The sequence below is a fragment of the Poecilia reticulata genome, chromosome 18, assembly GCF_904066995.2.
Source record: "Poecilia reticulata chromosome 18, P_reticulata-male-v2, whole genome shotgun sequence".
Lineage (NCBI taxonomy): Eukaryota > Metazoa > Chordata > Actinopteri > Cyprinodontiformes > Poeciliidae > Poecilia > Poecilia reticulata.
The window spans coordinates 23,589,612-23,609,917 of record NC_088847.1 but is presented as its reverse complement, the minus strand read 5'-3'; the positions used below and the strand labels follow the sequence as shown (position 1 = coordinate 23,609,917).

Genomic DNA, 20,306 nt, shown 5'->3' with positions numbered 1-20,306 from the left:
ACAGGTAATTAAAACATGACAATTAAAATTAGAGTATTACATCAGAGCAATAAAAGAGATGTTTAATACTATTTCAATTTATTAAACACGGTAGAAATAAATACAAATGTACAGAACCTCTCATAAAAGTTATATAAAAATATCATTTTAAGAAGAGTTTTGAAGTTCTTCCATTTCAAACGATCTGCAGCTGCTGTTTTCCTTCCAGATGTTGCCGATTTCTCCGTCCCACAACGACTCACTTCTACATCCACATGTTTTCTACGACAATGTTTCCCTCTGCCTCGCAACAAACCCAGAAAAGACCATTTTCAGCGTTTCCAATGCGGCCCATGTGATCCTTCTGCTCCCTCTCTGCGTCGTCGTCCTGCGCTCTGGTTTCCAGCGGCTGCAGCAGAAAAGCCTCATTTCCTCCACCAGTCACTGCGACGCCTTCACTCACCACATGGTCGTCATGGAGCTGATTGGCGTGTCGGGGATTTTCGTCACCTTCTCTGCGAGCTGCGTGGAAAACGTGAAATTGTTCTTTGTTGGTTATTTGATATTTTCTTTCACGTGGTACGGCCAGACATTCTTCCACATCCTGACCTGCGTGGAGCGCCACCTGGCGGTGGTTCACCCCGTCACGTACCGCAGCCTGAGACACGAAAGGGGAATCAGGATCAGAAACATCTGCATCGGCTGCGTCTGGATGCTTTGCTTTGGAGGGGTTAATGCTGTTAAGGCAGGAAAATATGTTTATTTGGATTCCTGCCTCATGGTGTTGGCCTCAGCGATCATCTCCTCCTGCAGCGTTTCCGTTCTCTGGGTTTTGGTTCGTCCGGGTCCAGGCGGACCGGGCAGGGAGAGGGCTGACCGGTCGAAGCAGAAAGCGTTCTGCACCATCCTGGTCATTCTGGGGGTTCTGATGCTCAGGTTGTGCTTCGGTCTGGTTTGGGTTTTCTTTGATATTTCAGGAAACCCAGCAGAATGCATCACTCTGTCATGTGGTGTTTTCATTAATATTCCAAGTAGTTTGGTTTTGCCTTTGCTGTTTCTACAAAGAAGAGGAACTTTATGGTTCTGTAAGTCCAAAAATAAGACAATTAAAACTTCTTTGAGGCATCAGGGATGCAAGTATACTAAAAAACCACTGAAAAGCAGATAAAATAATTGGAGACGTTCAGGTTGCGAAGGCTATTTTTGACCTTTGACCCCTCTCTGGCTTCATAGCAAAACATTTTGCCCAATCATTTCCTCTGTTTGAGTTTCTTTCCTCTGTAAATAAACTGTATCTTCATATTATACTTGCCAATAATGTGTATAAAATGTAAAGTTGAAGTTTCTGATTAATAACTTGAATCTTGTTGCTTTACTGATTTATTTTGAACCATATAAAAGAAAAGAAAATGCAAAGATTTACTAAATTAAGAGATAAAAACGGGACAAACAGAACTGAACTGCCATACGGTTTAAACTTTCATTTTTGAGGAAGAAACAAGATGTTTAATTTACTTTCAACTTAATCCTGTTAGCTTCATCTTTGGTTGATAAACAGTGTGGGACATGCTGTGTGTTTTTGTTTTTGTCATTTTTTAATAAAAGCTTCTCATTTAAAATGCAGAATAAACAGCCAGACGTTTAGATTTGCGTTTGAACCGTAATAAATGACCAACGTTTTGATTTGTAATGATGATAAACTGACTGTTTGGCGTCTTCAGTCACTTTGTGTTTTTCTGATGTGAAGCTTCTTGAACTGCCTTGTTGCTGAAATGTGCAACACAAATAAACTTGATTGATCATTAAAACAAATGTGTTTTGTTTTATCATGATTATTATTTTATGAACTCAGCCTTATGGGGCACAATGTTAGTCAAATCTCACTTGGTAAACATTTTAAAACCATTTTTCAAGGCTTTTTTTTCAATAATTATGCCAATTTATGTGATAAAATCATTTGTTACATTTAATCAAATCATTTCCTGTTGCCTGGTGGAAAAGTAAAAAACAAGCTTTTAAAAAAAGCCTTGTGGTAAAATTGTGTATAAGAGCTAATTATATAAAACATTTGATATAGTAGAGACAACAATATATGTAAAAGAAATAAAAAGCATGAAAATCCAACTTCAAGGTTATTTTTAACAAAGAGTAAACCTTATGTTTTGTGCAAATTATTTATGTGGAACAATTCAGTCCAACATGCTGCCCTATTTGAACTAATTATAATTCTGTTAGATGTTTTTCTATGGAGTGTTTTGAGAAGATGAATCTAAACAAACCAAACAAAACAATGATTTAAAACACACTAATTTCCCTGCTCTTTGTAGATAAAGCAGTGGCAACAGGAAGCTGCTGGGCAGACTAACCCAGACACTTCCTAACACCAACAAACACGGTATTATTTCCTGACATGTCCAGAAAAGCCCAAGCCAGACCGAGCAGCAGCCTCAACATCAGAAACCCCAGAATCACCACAATGACGCAGAACGCTCTGCGCTTTGACTGGTCCGCTCTCTCATTGGCCCGTTCACAGGGGCCTGGACGAATCAGAACACAGAGAACAGAAACGCTGAAGAAGACGATGACGACTGCGGCCGTCATCAGGAGACCAAAGTCCAAAAACATGTTTCCTGTCGTCAAAACGCCAATCAACACGAAGCAGAGCAGCCAGGCGCAACAGATGCCGGCGTTTCTGATCTGCGCACCTTTTCGGCTCTTCGGACCGGATGGGGACCCTGGAGGTCCCAGGGAGAGAGGAATGGTTTCAGGTCGCTTAAATGTCTGACTACAGACGGAGAAAATGCGCCCTCACCTGTTGAGAAAGGTGTATTTAATGTTAAAGTTACTGTCCCCAATGGAACAGTAACTTTAACTGTTCCATTGTTACTTTAACTGTTCCATTGTTAGTGAAACAGCTGTTTCCACCAATGGCTGTTTCACTAACGGTTTAGCCGAAATGCTTCCTGGGTAAAAATCAAGACATACGCAACAATATGGAATATGGAAACATATTTTTTTCCTAATATTAGAGGTTTTATCAATTTAAATATTCCTAATGGACGTCATACAGACATAATAATCTGCAGGATGCTACAAACTGCACCACAAAATCAATCGCTGTGAAGAATTAACTTGTCATAAAACTGATCACAATCTGACATTCAGAGTCTGAATCAACATTTCAGGCTGGGAATAAAAACTCAACTCTGCACGTGCATTAAGGATTGTTAATGCACATGTTAGTAATGTTATATTGATAATTTATTAAATGTTTGTTTCAAGTCAGAAAAGAAAATACTTCAAACGTCGTCAGTGCGTTTGAGATCTCTGTCTTGCTTTCTGTGCCTTTAGGTGCAGTGAGGTGCAGCGCAGCTCCACCTCGCCTCAATCTGTCATTGAACAATTCAAATATGGTCAAAAATTGTTTGTTTGCGCAATAAATAATGTGTCTGTGGAAGCCTGGCTGCCAAAGGGATAAATGATGCAGATTTAAGGGACAAGTGGATTATTATTTCTTATTGTTTGACAATAATTTCATCATTAAATTTGTCACTATAAAGCACTTTGAACTGCTTTGTTGCTCTAAAAAATAAACTAAACTTGCCATAAAAGCCATCAGTGTTTTATTGTAATACTTCAGCTTCTATGTCAAATCAATGTGGATGAATGAATCAGTTTAAAACTCAAATCCAAATGAGAATTGTTAATTAATAGTTAATTTTTTTGTCTTACATTTTTGCAGAGCTGTTGCAAAACCTCATTTAGATCCCATTTGACTAATCCAACATGGAGGCAAAGCAGGTGGGACAATTTGTTTGACAGAATAATTAATTCTGCACTCCATGAATGTCAAGAAATAGAGCCATGAACAGATTTACAGGTCGCCAAAAGCCATGAAAAATGGCTTTAAAATGTTTACCAAATGTGAGGTTTGACTAACATTGTGCACCATAAGGCTGAGTTAATACAAGAACAATCATGATGAAACAAAAGACACAATTTTTTAATGATCAATCAAGTTTATTTGTGTAGCACATTTCAACAACAAAGCAGCTCAAAGTGCTTTACATCATAAAAACACAAAAACATCCACTGAACACATTACAGTCAATTCATTACATCAAAATGTTGGTCAGTGTTTCATCTACAGCTCAAAAGTTAATCTAAACAGCTGGTGTTTTAGTCTACATTTAAAATGATCTGCTTTCATTAAGGCATAATAAAAATGTTTTCTGCTGTAATAAAAACAATATGGTTAAGTTGAAAGTAAGAAAAACCTTTTGTTTCTTCCTCAAAAGTGAAAATTTAAACCGTATGGCAGTGAAGGGGGTGCATATTGGTTTGTTTGTTCCTTTTTTAAATCTCTTAAGGAGAATAATTTACACATTTTTCTTTTATATGGCTCAAAATAAAGCAATAAATCCACAAGATGCAAGTTATTAATCAGAAGTTTGAACTTTACATTTAATAAACAGTCTTGGCAAGTAAAAGGTGAAGTTACAGTTTATTTACAGAGAGGAGAGAAATGATTGGGCAAAATGTTTTGGTATGAAGCCGGAGGGGTCAAAGGTCACAGATGGCCTTCACAACCTGAACGTCTCCAGCTTTTTAGTGGTTTTTTGAGCATAATTGCATCACTGCTGTCACAGCAAAGCTTGACCAAAAAGAAATACAGAAAAAAAATCAAAACAGTTAAACATAAACAAGTTTTATTTGTCTCTTTTTCTAATCAAATTGATTTACAGCACCATAATTTTCCTCTTCTTTGTAGAAACAACAAAGGCAAAACCAAACTACTTGGAATATTAATGCAGATGCCACATATTAGCAACATGCATTCTGCTGGGTTTCCCGAAATATCCAAGAAAACCCAAACCAGACCGAAGCAAAACCTGCACATCAGAACCCCCAGAATGACCAGGATGGTGCAGAACGCTTTCTGCTTCGACCGGTCGGCCCTCTCCCTGCCCGGTCCGCCTGGACCCGGACGAACCAAAACACAGAGAACGGAAACGCTGCAGAAGGAGATGATCGCTGAAGATAACGCCATGAGGCAGGAATCCAAGTAGACATACTTTCCTGCATTAACACCACCGGACCCTCCAAAGCAAAGCATCCAGATGCAGCCGATGCTGATGTTTCTGATCCTGATTCCTCTTCCCTTTCTCAGGCTGCGGTACGTGACGGGGTGAACCACCGCCAGGTGGCGCTCCACGCAGGTCAGGGTGTGGAAGGAAATCTGCCCGTACCACGTGAACCAAAACATCTGCAGACCAGCGTTCAGTATCTCCAGATGTTTCGTGCAGATGCCAGTAAAGGAGACGACGCACCCAAACACACCGATGAGCTCCATGACGACCATGTGGTAGGTGAAGCAGTCTGAGTGGCTCTGCTGCAGCTGCTGCAGCCCCAGGTAGAGGATGGAGACGCAGAGAGGAGACAGCAGAGCCACCTGGGTGACGGTAAACGTGATGAAGATGAACCGGTTGGGGTGGGTGACGTAGCAGTCGTAACCACTGGCTGCCAAGAAATGTGAAGCAACAACGGAGCCGTTGGAGAAAGACAAGTTGGTCGACATCTAGGAGAGGAAGTAAAGTTATTAACACCGTGGTTTTTGCGACATACTTTCCGTTTAGCCCACATTTCTGTATTAATAATATGTTTTTATTGCTGTGATGTAATGCTCTAATATAAAATGTTGTGTTTCTATTAACTGTAAGCAGAAAATGATCATTAAAACAAAAATAAAAGCTGGAAAATGTCAATCGATTGTGGTCCAAACAATGAGTTTCACTGAGAAAATACAGAAAACTTGAAATTGATTAACTTTTCAATAATATTCAGATTTACTAAATATGTAAATGTACCAAATTAAATAGTTTTAAGCTTGTACAGAAATGGATTGGATATATTTTTTAATCTTATTCGCTTTGTATCTGTCATTCAGTGACCTTGAGTGATGTGAAACGTGTTCCCAGAGGAAGAACATTTGTTTTGAAGAAAGAGTGTTAAAAAAATGTTACATTTGAATTTTACATTTGAATTGACTGAGAACAAACAAATGTGCAAACGCTAAAATGAATTCATTAAAAACAATTCACCCTTTTAAAGAAAAAAAAAAAGACACTTTTGCCTTTTCTACTAACTTTACACAAAACAAAAATATTTTTAAAACATATCTTTTTGTGTCGGTTTCAACTGTATTTTTGTATAATGTATCTAACATGATAAACCATGTCTCCAGGAGCTGGTGTGTGTTAGTGAACTCACCGTTTCAGCAGCACTCGGTGTGATTCCTCAGCTCCCATCCAGATTCACTTTGACATGAACTTAGCAGCTGTGGAAACTTTTTGCATCTCGTCAAACTGTTTATATGAACTCAGTGTGATTTATATGAGAATAAACAAATGCTTTTTTTTTTAGGTGAAGCTCAACATTATGCAAAACACAAATCGCTAACATGGCACAGTAGATGTGTTATGGACATTTGTTATATTTTTCCTATCAGCTGTCAGATGCCCTTTAGAAACTATTGGATGAAAGTGGAGCAGCTGACTGGTGTGCTGCTGAGAAACCTCATGTCAGAATCATTTAAACAGTAAAATGTAAAGATGTCAGATAAAAAAGGAACGTATATAATTTATGTTATTTAAATTCAGTTTTGTTTATATCAGGTAGAGTGTCCATATAAAAAAATACTCATCCCTTGGATGTTTTACCATTTTATTGCTTTTAGAAATCAATCACGAGGAACAAAATTAGGAATTTTTTTTTGACAAAAAAGACAAAAAAACAACCTTTATATAAAAATAAAAACAGATTTTTACAGGTTCAGTTGATGGAGGAAACCACTGGATAATAATATCTTAAATTGAACAGTATATCCTTTAGTAATGGAAACATCTGTATCTGCAAAGCATTTAAAGCTTAGGACGCCAACGAGCCTTTAACTAACAGATGTATGCAGTTTTGAAACCCGCATACTTTTATTTTTGCAGCCCCACTTCCTGTGTTGCCCCAAACTCTCCAGCTTCGTTAAAGCCCCGCTCACAGTCTGACTTCCTGCTTCGTGTCCACTGTGTCCTCTGGGTGCATTTCTTCAGTCTGCAGACTCCGTTACATAGCGAGTCTGTTCTTCTTAGCATCTTGTAGAAGCATCGTCTGTGTCTAAAACTACTGGTTGCTCACTGGTTGCTCACTGGTTGCTACTGGTTGCTCACCAGCTCAGAACTCCACTGGGATTCTCACATTAATAACCACCAGGCAGAGCATTCAGGCTAAGTACTTCTCACTCCTTTGAAAAGGTGAAACAATTATTTTTGGAAATCCAATGGAAGCCGAATTGTGGATTAAGCTCTCATATATGCATTTAATTGTTTTCTGGTGCACCGGTTTTATTTTGTGATTGTGTTGGCACTTTTTGTATTGACGCTAAAATGGTAATGAAGTTTGGCATGAAGGTAAAATGAATTGAACAGAACGTACTTACACGTTTAAAGTTTAATATTGAGCCGTTTATTTTTTTTATCTCCCTCTGAGTATTTTGAAAGACTTGATAATTAATTATTTTATTTTGGATAATTGATTATTGAGATTTTTGAAAGTATACTTTAAATTTATTGGCGTGAAATATGTCGATGATTTTTTGATTATGGTTGATTTAACATAATTATTTAAGTGTTGGATGTTAAAGTTATTGGAAACAACAATTGTATTTCATATGCATAAACAAATGTACAAATGTAAGATTTATATATGTGTTATTTATTTTCTTTCTATATTTGCACATGACTTAAAGACAGTTGGTTGTTTTGTGTCTTTTTCTTTTAATAGATGCTTTTCTGATGCTGCTTTTGAAACCACAGTAAACTGCCTGTACTTTATATGCCACACATTTCAATAAAATATTTGTTGAGCGTTTATTCTGCATTGTTGCCACAACACACCAACTTTCCTTCCCTGCGAAGAAAAAGCAGAGGTAAAACCAGATTGCTGGGCAGACTGGAGAACGTGCAGCCCATCAGTACCAAACACTCCGCAGATCCTGATATGAACATGGCGACCCAGGCCAGATTCCAGATGAATCTCAGCGACAGCACCTCCAGTATGACGACGACAGAAAGCAGCGCCCGCCTCTTCAGCTGATCGAACCGTTTCCTGACGCCGCCCTGCTGCCCCGGACCCGGACGAACCAGAACGCAGAGAACGGAAAGGCTGCAGAAGAAGATGACGGCGAAGGAAAGCATCAGGAGGGCCAAATCCATGACGATGAAGAAGCTGTCGAACATCACCAAACCCATCCCCGCAAAGGAAAGCAGCCAGCTGCAGACGATTTCAGCGCTTCGAAACCTGGCCCCTCTTCTTTTTCTCAAACTCATGTAGGTGACGGGGTGAACGGTTGCCAGGTAACCCTCCACGGACACCAGGATGTGAGAAATGGCTTGTCCGTACCAGGCGAAGGAAAAAAAAAGGCACCCATTGAAGAGAACGGATAGCTGACGTCTGTGGAGGCCGTAGCAGCAGAGGAGACTTCCAACCACAGAAATCAGCTCCATGACGACCAGGTTGTAGATGAAGCCGTCGGAGTGACGCGACGCGGAGCGCCACTGGAGGAGAGCAGTTTGGAAAACAAAGATGCACAGAGGGAGAAACAGCAGGACGTTGATGACCGAGTAGGCGGTAAAAACAAAGGAGCTCGGTTCGGACAGGAAGCAGGTCAAGAAGAAGGGAAGGTGTTGGGAGGAAACGTTGGGATTCAAATAGGAGTCGTTGAAAGATGATGATGAAGAATCCATCGTCGTCTGCAAGAAAACACATGGCATAACCATCAGGTAGAGAAAATGTTTTACTCTGAATTCAGAGTAACAATGAGAGTTTACAGAGATGAGCAAGAAAAAAAATACAATCAATACTGTAAGTACTAGAAATTAGAAATGACTTTAAACAAAATTCCTTCCATTTCTACTGCAGATTTACACACAACTCTGTAAAATTTAAATAAAATCAAAACAAACAAAAACAAAAAAAATTCAAGATTTGAAGTTAAATTTGTATAGAAATTGAACTGACTAATAAACATATTTTCTTAAAGGAAATTATATAAAATACTCTTAAGTTATTGTAAAACGTGATCTTTCCACGACGTATTACATTTTCTTTGTAAAAGTAAAAATACATGCAGTCAAATTTAATAGATTAGAAAATGAGTTCTGATTAAACTTTTAACCAGATGCTAAATATATGTTTTATTAGTCACATTCCTGCATTAAGAACATTTTCTTTCTAATTATCTGCTGTCTTTTTTTATCTTGTCACAGATTCATTAGCTGTAAGAAAGAAATCCTCACTGGAATAAAAGCCTGAAAACATCAGACTGCATGTTAGTCATCTGTATAAATGTTTTATTTAAGAGCTGAGTTACAAAAATACAGAAAAACATTCATTGATAGTCACATTATTTTATTAAGACTTAATAAATTGTTACAAACGTCTTCTGGGAAGCACAAATAATTTTCTCTGCTAGTTTTCAGTCCTTTGTTTAACCATAAGCAATAAGCTCTGAGGATCTGTATCATGCATTTCCTGTGAATAATAATCATTTCTGTAAGTTATGAAAAGCGTACCCACCCTGTTTGTTTCTGATCCTCAGTCTGACTGCTGCAAACTGAGACCAGATCCAAGATTAAGTGGTTTGACACATGACACTATAATGTTCTTTTGGGGAGGAAATTGGTTGGAAGAATTACTTGGAGGTATTTGCATGTAAAAAAAAAAAAATAAACATGCAACACAAATATTTTGTCCTACATGGTTCATTTCTCGTTAGGCAAATCTCTGATGAGTGTTTGACCAGAAGACGATCAGCAACAGGAAACAATAATGCAAATCTGACTCATCTTCTGCACCCATCAAGATTAAAAATGACATGTTTATGCAAAACAGTGACAGTGTGTGTATTCAAAACGGAAAAAGTCACTGGGCCATTCTTAGTTATTGCTCATTTATTCAAATATGGTACAGTATTACTGGGAAAACAAATCTGGTTTTGAGAAAAGGTCATTCCTACAGGTTCACCTTAATTAGCATGAAGACAGAATCACCTGTAAGTTTAAGAAATCACTTCACATGTGTAGGAAAACCGTATTACATCTAATAGATGTGCACCAAAACAAGTCAGAGCAAATTGTCTGCAGAGATTAACATACATACACGTTATGTAAAAATTAATTTGAACTGTTTTCGTGATATTTTACTCTGTGGATATTTGACTTGAATGAGAGACTAAAATTTGAGGCTTTGGCAGGATGTTCAGATTTTAAGAACTTGAAATCAACCCAAACAGAAAATCCTACGGTTTGAACTCCTAAAGCAGATGGTCTAAAATAAATAACGATTTGATTTTCGATATGAAATGATCCATATAAAATGAAGTAGAAAATTCAAATTTATCCAAGGATGCAAAACTCTAAATGCTGCAACTCGGCCAGCAGAGTTTCAAGTTGTTGGGTCGGGCATCAGGTCCGATCTGATCCGTAAGGCAGCAAATCGACGCCAAAGAAAAGAAAATTACAACCAAGGCGAGTATTTTATTAAACTATTTTGTGTGCATTTTTAAATATTTGTTGAACATAAGTTAGAGATTATATTAAATTATTGCATAGCCATCTTCAAGGATGTTTTTCTTCAGTTTGTTGGCAGAATGTTTGATTAAAAAGACACATAAATGTGAAAAGTATTTCGATAAAGTGATATTGAGTGAGCTGATGCTTTATTTTTTTGTGTGTGTGTGAATTGAAGAGCCAGCTTTCTCTACATGTGAAAACGGGGCAGATGCTCCTTTTCATTCATGATTTCTTTCAGTCAATTATTCATATTATCGAGTGAATAAAATAAAAAATTAACCTTAACCTCGTTTTGGGTTTGCAGGAAAATGTCTCGGCTCCTCGGTGAGAACTCTGCGGATCCCAACGTCTCCTCCCTCTCCTCGTCGCTCCAGTTCCAGATGCGCTGCCTCCGGACCGAACCCAGCTCCATCCTCCACACCGCGTTCAGCCTCACCCGCATGTCCCTCCATCTTCCCCTCAGCGTCGTCATCCTTCACCTCGGCCTTCGTCGGTGGCAGCAGAGGCGCTCCTCATCCTCCGCCGCGCCGATGAGCCACTCTGACTTCTTCACCCACCTGGCGGCCGTCATCGAGCTGATCGACGTGTTGGGATGCGTCCTTTTATTTATCGGTATCCATGGCGACGACTCCAACGCATATTTCTCCGGGGTTGTTCTGAGTTTTTTCGTTTGGTACGGAGAGATGAACGTGAACGTGCTGACCTGTGTGGAGCGCTACCTGGCCGTGGCTCATCCCATCACCTACCTGAAGCTCCGGAGCGACACAGGAACCAGAATCAGAAACATGATCTGCTGCTGCTTCTGGTTCTCCAGCTTCATTGGGATCGGGTTGGTGGTGATAGGACGGGAAGCGTTCTACGCTTTCTTCCTTCTCACTCTGTCTCTGGTGGTTGTGTCTTTCTGCAGCCTCTCTGTGCTCTGCATCCTGATTCGACCGGGTCCGGGTGAGCAGGGTCAAAATAAGCCCCGGGTTGACCCATCGAAGCAGAGAGCGTTCCTCACCATCGTGGCCATTCTGCTGGTTCTGCTGCTCAGGTTGGCTTATAGTGTCGTTTGGCTCGTCATTTATTTGGGTGCAGATGCCAGTAACTGCATTGTGATCGTGAGTAACTTCCTGTTCAACATGCCCAGCAGTCTGGTGCTGCCTCTGCTGTTTCTGCACAGATCAGGAAAACTGAAGTGCTGCAGAGTGTGAAGGTTTATTAGAACTACACTGCAGGAGCCCAACACATTACCAAGTATTTTAGTTTAGTTTCTAGTGCAAATGTCTTAGTACACAAGAAATGAGACAAAACTTTTCTTACAAGTAACTTTTCATTAAGAAATTAATTTGTTTAAAGTAAATAATTCCTTTATATTCATAGTTCTACTGGCAGATTAATTCACTTTTAACAATATAAGCGAGTTGATCTGCTGGTGAAGCTTGTAGTTTTTCAACAATATGAAATACTGGCTTAAAAGAAGCTACCATATCCTGCCAAAGAATGACTTGTAAGTTAGTTTAGTTTAGAAACTAGACCAAATATTAGTGGTAAAATTTGATATCTTTTAATTTCAACACATTATTCAGGTTTTCTTTTTTGGGTCAAAACTACAAGTCTGCACAATGTCTGGGAATCTGTTTTATAGAGTGAACTGGGTTAAATCATCATTAGTCTTTCTGCAGCCACATTTTGTACATGTAGCTTAACTATGCTAAGTGCTAAAAGTGATGGATATAAAAAATAATCTGTAATTTTCCTGTTTTAACATTTCAGGTCTGTTTCACTCTGATAACTCAAAATCTGTTGTTCTGTTTCTCCATATGAAACTTTCCGAAAAAAATACAAGCTTACTTGTTTTTAAGTTTTCTTTTGAGCTATAAGCTTCAGATTTAACTTAAATTGAAGACAAATTCTGTACTTTATGACAATGTTTAGACACAAATAAAGGACTAACACTAACGATATAAACTGTTAGTGTTTGAATGCCACTTTCCAACTGAAGCCTTGAAGGTCCAACATCAGTTTACGCTCCTGCCAAACGTCAACATGCCATTTTGGTGCATTCAGCTCCAAAAGTTTCCTGAATGCATCGTGAGCAACTGGGTTTCCATTTTTATCCGGATCTGACCAAACTGGACAAACGTCTGGCTTTCACTGGTCATCTACTTTCTCTAAACTGATGAACAATACGCATAAAGCACTGATGATTCAGAGTCTCCTCCATCTGATGTTTAATTGTACTTATGTATACTTACATATTTTTGCAGTATTGTGTATTATTTTGAGAACATAAAAAAGAACGTAGCAAAAAAAATTGTAATACTCTGAATTAAACACTTGTGAAATCTAAACCCTTCATGTAAAACGTATCAGTCTGTGACGTTTCCCTGTAGATTTGGTTCTGATCCTTAAACTGAAAGCAGCCGTCAGTCGTGCAGGAGAGACTGTAAACACAGACATGGAAAACTGATGCTATGAAAACAATAAGGAGAAATTTAATATTTAATATACAGAAACCTGAGCTCAGTATGTTTAACACCTGCGTAGTGTGTTTTTTTTTTTATTTCAAAAAGTGAAACCAGCCTCATTGGAATACATAATGTAATAAATATGACAGTAAATACATTTCAGTATTTTTCTCCAAACATAGCTGCGACATTACCTTCATCCCAGTATATTATCTGATTTAAACTCGTCTTTATGAAGATTTTCACATTAAAAATAATAACGTACAAAATTGCTCTGATGGATCATGTTCTGAATCTCATTATGAGGATGAAATATGATGCTTTATGGAGTAACGATGTCAGTCAGAGCTTTGTTTTGTTAACAAACACAATGATTGTAACATTTGCTTAAAGAAATGACCCATAAAGGATGGACACAAAATACAAATTGGATTTTTACATGCAAATCAGCTGAACTCTTCTCCATGACACCTTGGGATGAGCGTTAATGTTTCACAGCAACTGTTTGGATCCAGACAGTGAATCTGAGACGTCAGGAAGAAAGAGAGGAGAAAACATAACAGGTAAAGTTTTTAAAGCACTTTAAAGAAAAAGTAGGTTTAAATATCCTGATGCTCATTTTGAAAAAGAACAAAATATTTAGAAAAATGTTTTTGTCTAATAAGATACCTAACTCTTAACAACAAATTAAAAAAAAAATTATTTTCTTGAATTGTCAGTAAATGATTACTACTAATAAATTAACAATAACATGAAATAGTTCATTATTTAAGACGATGTTTCCTCTTTATTCCCCTTTTCATTCTCTGTATTTGTCACCAGAAAAAATTAAAGTGGAAATAAAGAATTTCTGTTTGTCCTTTTGCTTGTTTCTTAATTTTTATTATTCAAGCACAGTTTCACACATTTAATTGGCTGAAAAACTTGTCAGTTCAACCAAATGAATTTTCTTTGGTTTGAAGGACATGAATTTTGCAGCAACTGAAATATTTAAAATCATAAATGAAGCCCATGTGTGTATAGACTAGTATTAACATACAGACAATATTTCACAATTAAATTGTATGTTATATAAAAACTAAGTCAAATTTAAACTCCATCTTTCTCTAAAATATTTGAAGTCAAATGAATCCCATTCAAGTCAACTTATTTGAAGTTGCAGCAATAGCTGTTATTATGTGACTTGAACTTGGCAGTTAAACTTGATGCAACTTAACTGAGTCAAAGCAACAAGGAAACTTAATTTGTTTAGTGTGGTTGGACATTTTAATACCATAGTAAGCGCACTGCAAAAAACAAAAAAAACCTAATCAGTATATCTGGTCCAGTTTCTAAACAAATGTCTTTGTAGACTTGAAATGAGACAAAATGAACTTACAAGTAACTTTTTAGCAAGAGACAGAAAATAATTCATTATTATTGATGAAAATGTTCTTGTTCTACTGGCAGATTGTTTAATTTATAACAAGATATTTTCCCATGTTATAAGTGAATTTATCTGCCGATGAAACGAGTAATTTTAGAGCTGTTGCCTTGCAGCAAGAAGGTTCTGGGTTCGATTCCCGGCCCCGGTCTTTCTGCATGGAGTTTGCATGTTCTCCCTGTGCATGGTGGGTTTTCTCCGGTTACTCTGGTTTCCTCCCACAGTCCAAAAACATGACTGTCAGGTTAATTGGTCTCTCCAAATTGCCCCTAGGTGTGAGTGTGTGTGTGCATGGTTGTTTGTCCTGTGTGTCTCTGTGTTGCTCTGCGACGGACTGGCGACCTGTCCAGGGTGACCCCACCTCTCGCCCGGAATGTTAGCTGGAGACCAGCAACCCTCCCGACCCCACTGAGGGACAAGGGTGTAAAGAAAATGGATGGATGGATGGATCTATATGTAGCTGAAATAAGTTCCTTTTAATTTATTTTTGTCTTATTTCAAGTGTATGAAGAAATTTGGATTAGAAAACACATTTTTTTTAAGATTTTGTGTTTTTGCAGTGATCTTACCAAATGAAATGTTTTGTTCAATAATGAACAGTACTTGTCCTGGCCTGTTTGTGTTGTCTGTATTGAATAAAAAACGTGTACAGCTATATTGAGGTGTGGTGTTTCTTCCAGGTATGTCAGCGAGCAGCAGCCTTCATCATCCTCATCCTCCTCTCTGCTGTTCTCGAGCCACTGCCTCCAGTCTAAACCCAGCAGCTTTATATCCATCCGGATTCTCATCCTCCTCCCTCTCTACGCCTTCATCCTCCAACATGGCCTCCACCGGTGGAAACAGAAGCTCTCCGCCTCTCACTCTGACTACTTCACCAGCCACGTGGCTGTCATGAAGCTGGCTGATGTCATTTCCTGTGTTCTCTGCTCCGCAGGGATCTACGGTGATCATCCCAGGATTTTGATTGGTGGGATCATTTTGTCATTTTTTCTTAAAAATGGGGAGACACTGTTTCACATTCTGACTTGTGTGGAGCGCTACCTGGCCATCGTCCATCCGGTCACCCACCTGAGACTGAAAAACAAGCGAGGGGTCAGGATTCGGGCCGTCTCCACCGGCTGCGTTTGGCTGCTTCGCCTCGTAGGGATCGACTGGATCACTGAGGACGTTTCAGACATCGCTCTTGATTTTTGCATGTTGCTAATTTCGCTAACAGCCGTCTGCTTCTGCAACGTTGCTGTTCTCTGCGCTCTGACCCGCCCAGGTCCAGCCAACCAAAGGAAGAGGATCGACCCATCAAAAATGAGGGCATTCCTCACCATTTTGGCGGTGTTGATGGTTCTGCTGCTAAGATTCCTGTGGGATCTCATTTGGCTGGAGATGTATTTTAAAAGTGAAACTGCATAGTCATAATGTTTAACTCGTTGTTTGCTGTCCCCAGCAGTCTGGTGTTACCTGTGCTGTGTCTACACAGGGCAGGAACATGTGTGAGCTGCAAGCAGACATGTTTTCTAAAGAAATTTTAGAGACTGATTAAGGTTTAACAAGTTTAACTTGTTTTTCTTATTGTTTTTTTTACCCTTTTGGATAATTTAAATATAGTGAATGTAAAGACAACGTTCAAATACTTTAGAGAAAAAATATTTATGGGAAACATGTTTTTCTTTATTCTGTCTTAGTTTTCAATAGCTGTTATGGAAATAAAATAAAAAAATAAAGATGTAGGACATCTATCATGTGACACCCCCTCTTATTGTGGCCTGGGCATCTGCCTATGTCAAAAACACTCACTGATGATGGCAAAGCTTAAATTAATAAATTATTTATGGATGAAAGAGCTTTATTTATGAAAATACAGGAAATTTCCTTCAAAAATGAGCCAGAGAACAAGAGAAACAATTAAATTCAGCTTTTGTTGTTTAAACTGCTTTCAACTTAAATCACTTACATTTTTTTAAAACTTTCAAATTATTAATATTGTTTTCCCATTCAACATATTTCATTTTGATTTAGTCATGTATCTGTTAAGAAAACCAATAATGGCAGCAGAACAATTCAGCATTAAATGCAATCCTTTCTTTGATTCCATGCAACTATAAAACACAGTAACACTTTTTTCTTTTACTTTCTTTTTTTCTTTTTGCATCTGCATGAAGATTATTTTTAAAATCATGTTATCTCTGACAGCATACAGGATGCTTTTGCAACAAAATTTAATAAATGTCGACATTACTGCCATCTACTGGGGAAATATTGGCATTACACAGACCTTCTTTAAGCCACACCTGAAACTGATGACTTAATAATTCCACTCATATTAACAAACTATTAATCTGCATAAAGTGAAAAACTTTTAACATAAGGAACTTTTTTTTTGTCATTCACATTTCGGACTGAAAGACATTTTCTTTAGTTTAGGAGAAACATAAATGCAAACAAAAGCAAATGTGATTTTAAAACACAACAATTTTGTTCTGGCCACAAAGACAATCAAAATTTTAGTATCATTTAAAAATATAAAGATGTTACATAACAATATGCCTGAAGTGATGGCTGGATAAATTTGTTATAAATAATGTCTGATCTGACTTGAATAAACACTGACTATATATTTGACTATTTGCACTATTTAGAATACGCCTGCATTCAATTACAGCTCTTTTGAATTTTGTCAAACACAATAACCATAATCATCATTATCCTCATTAATAAAAATATTAGTCATCCATGAATTCATTTATGGTTTGTGTTGGGTGTAGTTTTACCTTCCACACACACACACACACACACACACACACACACACACACACACACACACACACACACACACACACACACGCACACACACAGAGAGATAAAGGGAAACGTTCCCAGTGCAGACACTCAGTTCAGACACTATCGATCAGGTAAGTAAAATAATTATTGTGTCGCATTATTTGAGTTTTGTTTTGAAAATTATATAAAACTTTCCTATTAATCTTTTTATTGACACATTTTTAATGTGTCAATCTTACATTATTATTATTTCTTAATAATAATAATAATGTCAGTCAGTAGTGAACATTTTTTTCTAAGTTTAAAATATTAATATAACTTATACATACATAACAGTGTGGTTATGATTCAGTTAGTTTGAGATATTTATTGAAGTCGTTGCCTGTAAGAAGGGGAGTAGAAAATTAAAAATTATATATTTTTGATTTTGGAATACAGAGTGCATTTGTAACTGTGCGTTAATATTTTACCCATTTAAAGTAACATCAGCTGATAAAAACTAAATTTAAAATAAAGAAGTTAACAAATTTGATTTCTTTCCCCAGCAGAGATTAACCATTACTTGTGTTCAAACTATAACATTAATTTATAAATCGTTTTTTCATCTGCAACAACATTTAGTTTGTATTATAAAAATATGTTATCACACTGGCTCGGTGCTCTTGGGGGCCCCCTGGTGGTGTGGAGGCCCTGAGCAGCCACTTAATTCACATTTAAAAATGCACCATATTTGTCAGATAGTCCTAGAAATAGTTTATTTCTCACTCAGATCTGTTTGAATCCAAAACAGATACACATAAATAAAGAGCAGCGAGAGAGAGCAGACATTGATTTGTCCTGTTTGGTCCAATCCTTCCCTGAATCTAACAATATTTTCCCATCCTTTCTTGCAGGCATGTCGACAAACTCCTCCACCTTCCCCAACACCTCGTCACATCTCCCTCTCTTCTCCGTCTTTGACCGTCTGCACTTCTGCTGGAGCACCAGCATCGGCACCGTGGGCATCACCGTCCTCGCCGTCTTCAACGACCTCGTCCTCCTGCCTCTCTGCCTGGCCGTTCTGTGCGTGGCTGTGAAGCGATGGCGGCAGCCGTCCAAAGGAACCCCGTTCAGCCACTCTGACGTCTTCACCTACCACATCGTGATCCTGGAGCTGATGAACGTCCTGGGATCCACCCTCAGCTGCCTGGGCATCCACACCAACAACATTTTCATGGAGGGAATCGGCATCTACCTCTTCGCGAACGTCTTCTCTGGTCAGATGATCTTTCACATCCTGACCTGCTTGGAGCGGTACCTGGCCGTCGTTCACCCCGTCACCTATCTCGCCCTGAAGAGCGCGAAAGGCATCAGGATGAGAAATTTCACGCTCGCTGGAGTTTGGCTGGCGTGTCTCGCTGGGTTGGGCTACCTGTCGCTACCCGATCAGAGGATCCTCACTATTCTTTCGTTCTGTATGGTACCGACTTCACTGGCCATCATCTCCTTCTGCAGCGTCTCGGTTCTGTGTGCTCTGATTCGTCCCGGACCCGGCAGAAGAGCTGGCAGCATGCAGCAGGTCGACCCGACCAAACGGAGGGCCTTTCACACCATCATGGCCATACTGTCAGTGCTGCTGGTGCGATTTGGAGGGCACATTTGTGTGAATGCGCTGTATGATCCACAGGATATGAAGCATGGAAACACCTGCAGCATCTGGCTGTCTGAGTCCTGGTTCCACGTGCCCAGCAGCCTCATTCTGCCGCTGCTGTTTCTCCACAGAGCAAGAAAAAACCCAAACTAGACCAAAAGTCAATCCACACCAGGGTCAAATCAGATTCTGTGCACTTAACATTTCAGAGGATATGGGTTTATGAAATGCAACACATCTGTTGCTAAATCAAACTGTAGATCTGAGCTCAGCACACACTGAAAAAACACAAAGTCTTACCAAGTATTTTTGGTCTAATTTCTAGTCTAAATATCTTTTTACACTTTTAATAAGACTTGCTGATAAGTGATTTATCAGTAAGATAGATGAACTTGTTTAACGTCAATCCTTTCTTAACATTGATGAAAAAGTTCTAGTTCCACAGTCAGATTATTTTACTTATGACAAGAATTTCTTCCCATATTGTGACCGAGTCAATCTGCCAGTGGAACTAAAACTTTTTCATCAATATTAAGGAATTATTGACTGAAAACAAGCTTCTATTTCTTGCTGAAAAGTTACTTATAAGTTAGTTTTGTCTTATTTCAAGCCTGCTAAGATATTTGCACTAGAAACTAGACAAAAAAAATACTTGGTAAGATTTTGTGTTTTGCAGAGAAAAACAACATCGTGTCAATTTACTGTTGAGTTATAAACCCCAGTTTTAGTTTTGAAGTAGTGCAGACATAAAGTCTGAAATCAGCTTAGCAATGAGAGTTTGTCTTTTATATTGCATTTGTGTGCTTTATTATTCAAATCACTTAATATTATGATTACCATACCTTTACTTTCATATCAAATCTCAATTTCCCTTAAAAATGTCTTATAATTTTTGAGTATCTTTATTTTATCATTTATCCACATTTTTGTATTGCTCATCTGTATGTTATATAAGTAACCATTCAGATAGATTCAGACAAACAAATCAATGTAAAAAGATTATTAATCTAAGCAGTACATAACTTTTAAGGTTAAAACATTTTTTTATTGTTTTATGATCACACTTCAGTCACCTTGGTTTTGTGTACACAGAACATTGTAGTACTTCTAAGATGTAAAATAAAAATAAAATGTTTAAGAAGTTTTGAATCAAACTGCAAACATGTTTAACTAGCAATAAAAACTTAAATATCTGGGCAAAAAGCAACATGTGTGATTATTTTTATGGATTTCTCTCCTGCATCTTAGGATGTTCAGTGTTTACAATAGAATCATTCACAATAAAAATATCAGTAAAAAAGTGAAGCGTCTGCAAATGTTATTTCAATATTTCATTTTTTTATCTTCTGTACACTGAGATTAGAGCAAAAAGTTCATTTATGAATCATAATGTTATTTAAAATTAATTGTGTCAACACTAAATT

The 20,306-nt window shown here is 37.9% G+C and overlaps 1 protein-coding gene and 1 long non-coding RNA gene across 3 annotated transcripts; one reads left to right on the top strand and one right to left on the bottom strand.

Moving 5' to 3' along the window:
• Positions 1-8,691: 8,691 nt before the first annotated feature.
• Positions 8,692-10,977, bottom strand: LOC145548781 (uncharacterized). Its single transcript, XR_014084774.1, has 3 exons — positions 10,888-10,977; positions 9,607-9,693; positions 8,692-8,780 (listed from the first exon to the last, which is right to left on the bottom strand). It is a non-coding gene; the product is annotated as an uncharacterized LOC145548781 (long non-coding RNA).
• LOC103480698 (uncharacterized) lies at positions 8,721-16,319 on the top strand. Of its 2 annotated transcripts, XM_008435836.3 has the most exons (3): positions 8,722-8,810; positions 10,906-11,637; positions 15,158-16,319. In XM_008435836.3, exons 2-3 carry the CDS (start codon positions 10,910-10,912, stop codon positions 15,882-15,884), a joined length of 1,455 nt encoding a protein of 484 aa, XP_008434058.3. In that variant the 5' UTR covers positions 8,722-8,810; positions 10,906-10,909; the 3' UTR covers positions 15,885-16,319. The 2 variants fall into 2 exon arrangements, 1 of the variants encoding a protein (XP_008434058.3); XR_014084773.1 differs by lacking the exon at positions 15,158-16,319 and having other exon boundaries at positions 8,721-8,810; positions 11,509-12,460.
• The last annotated feature ends 3,987 nt before the right edge of the window (positions 16,320-20,306 follow it).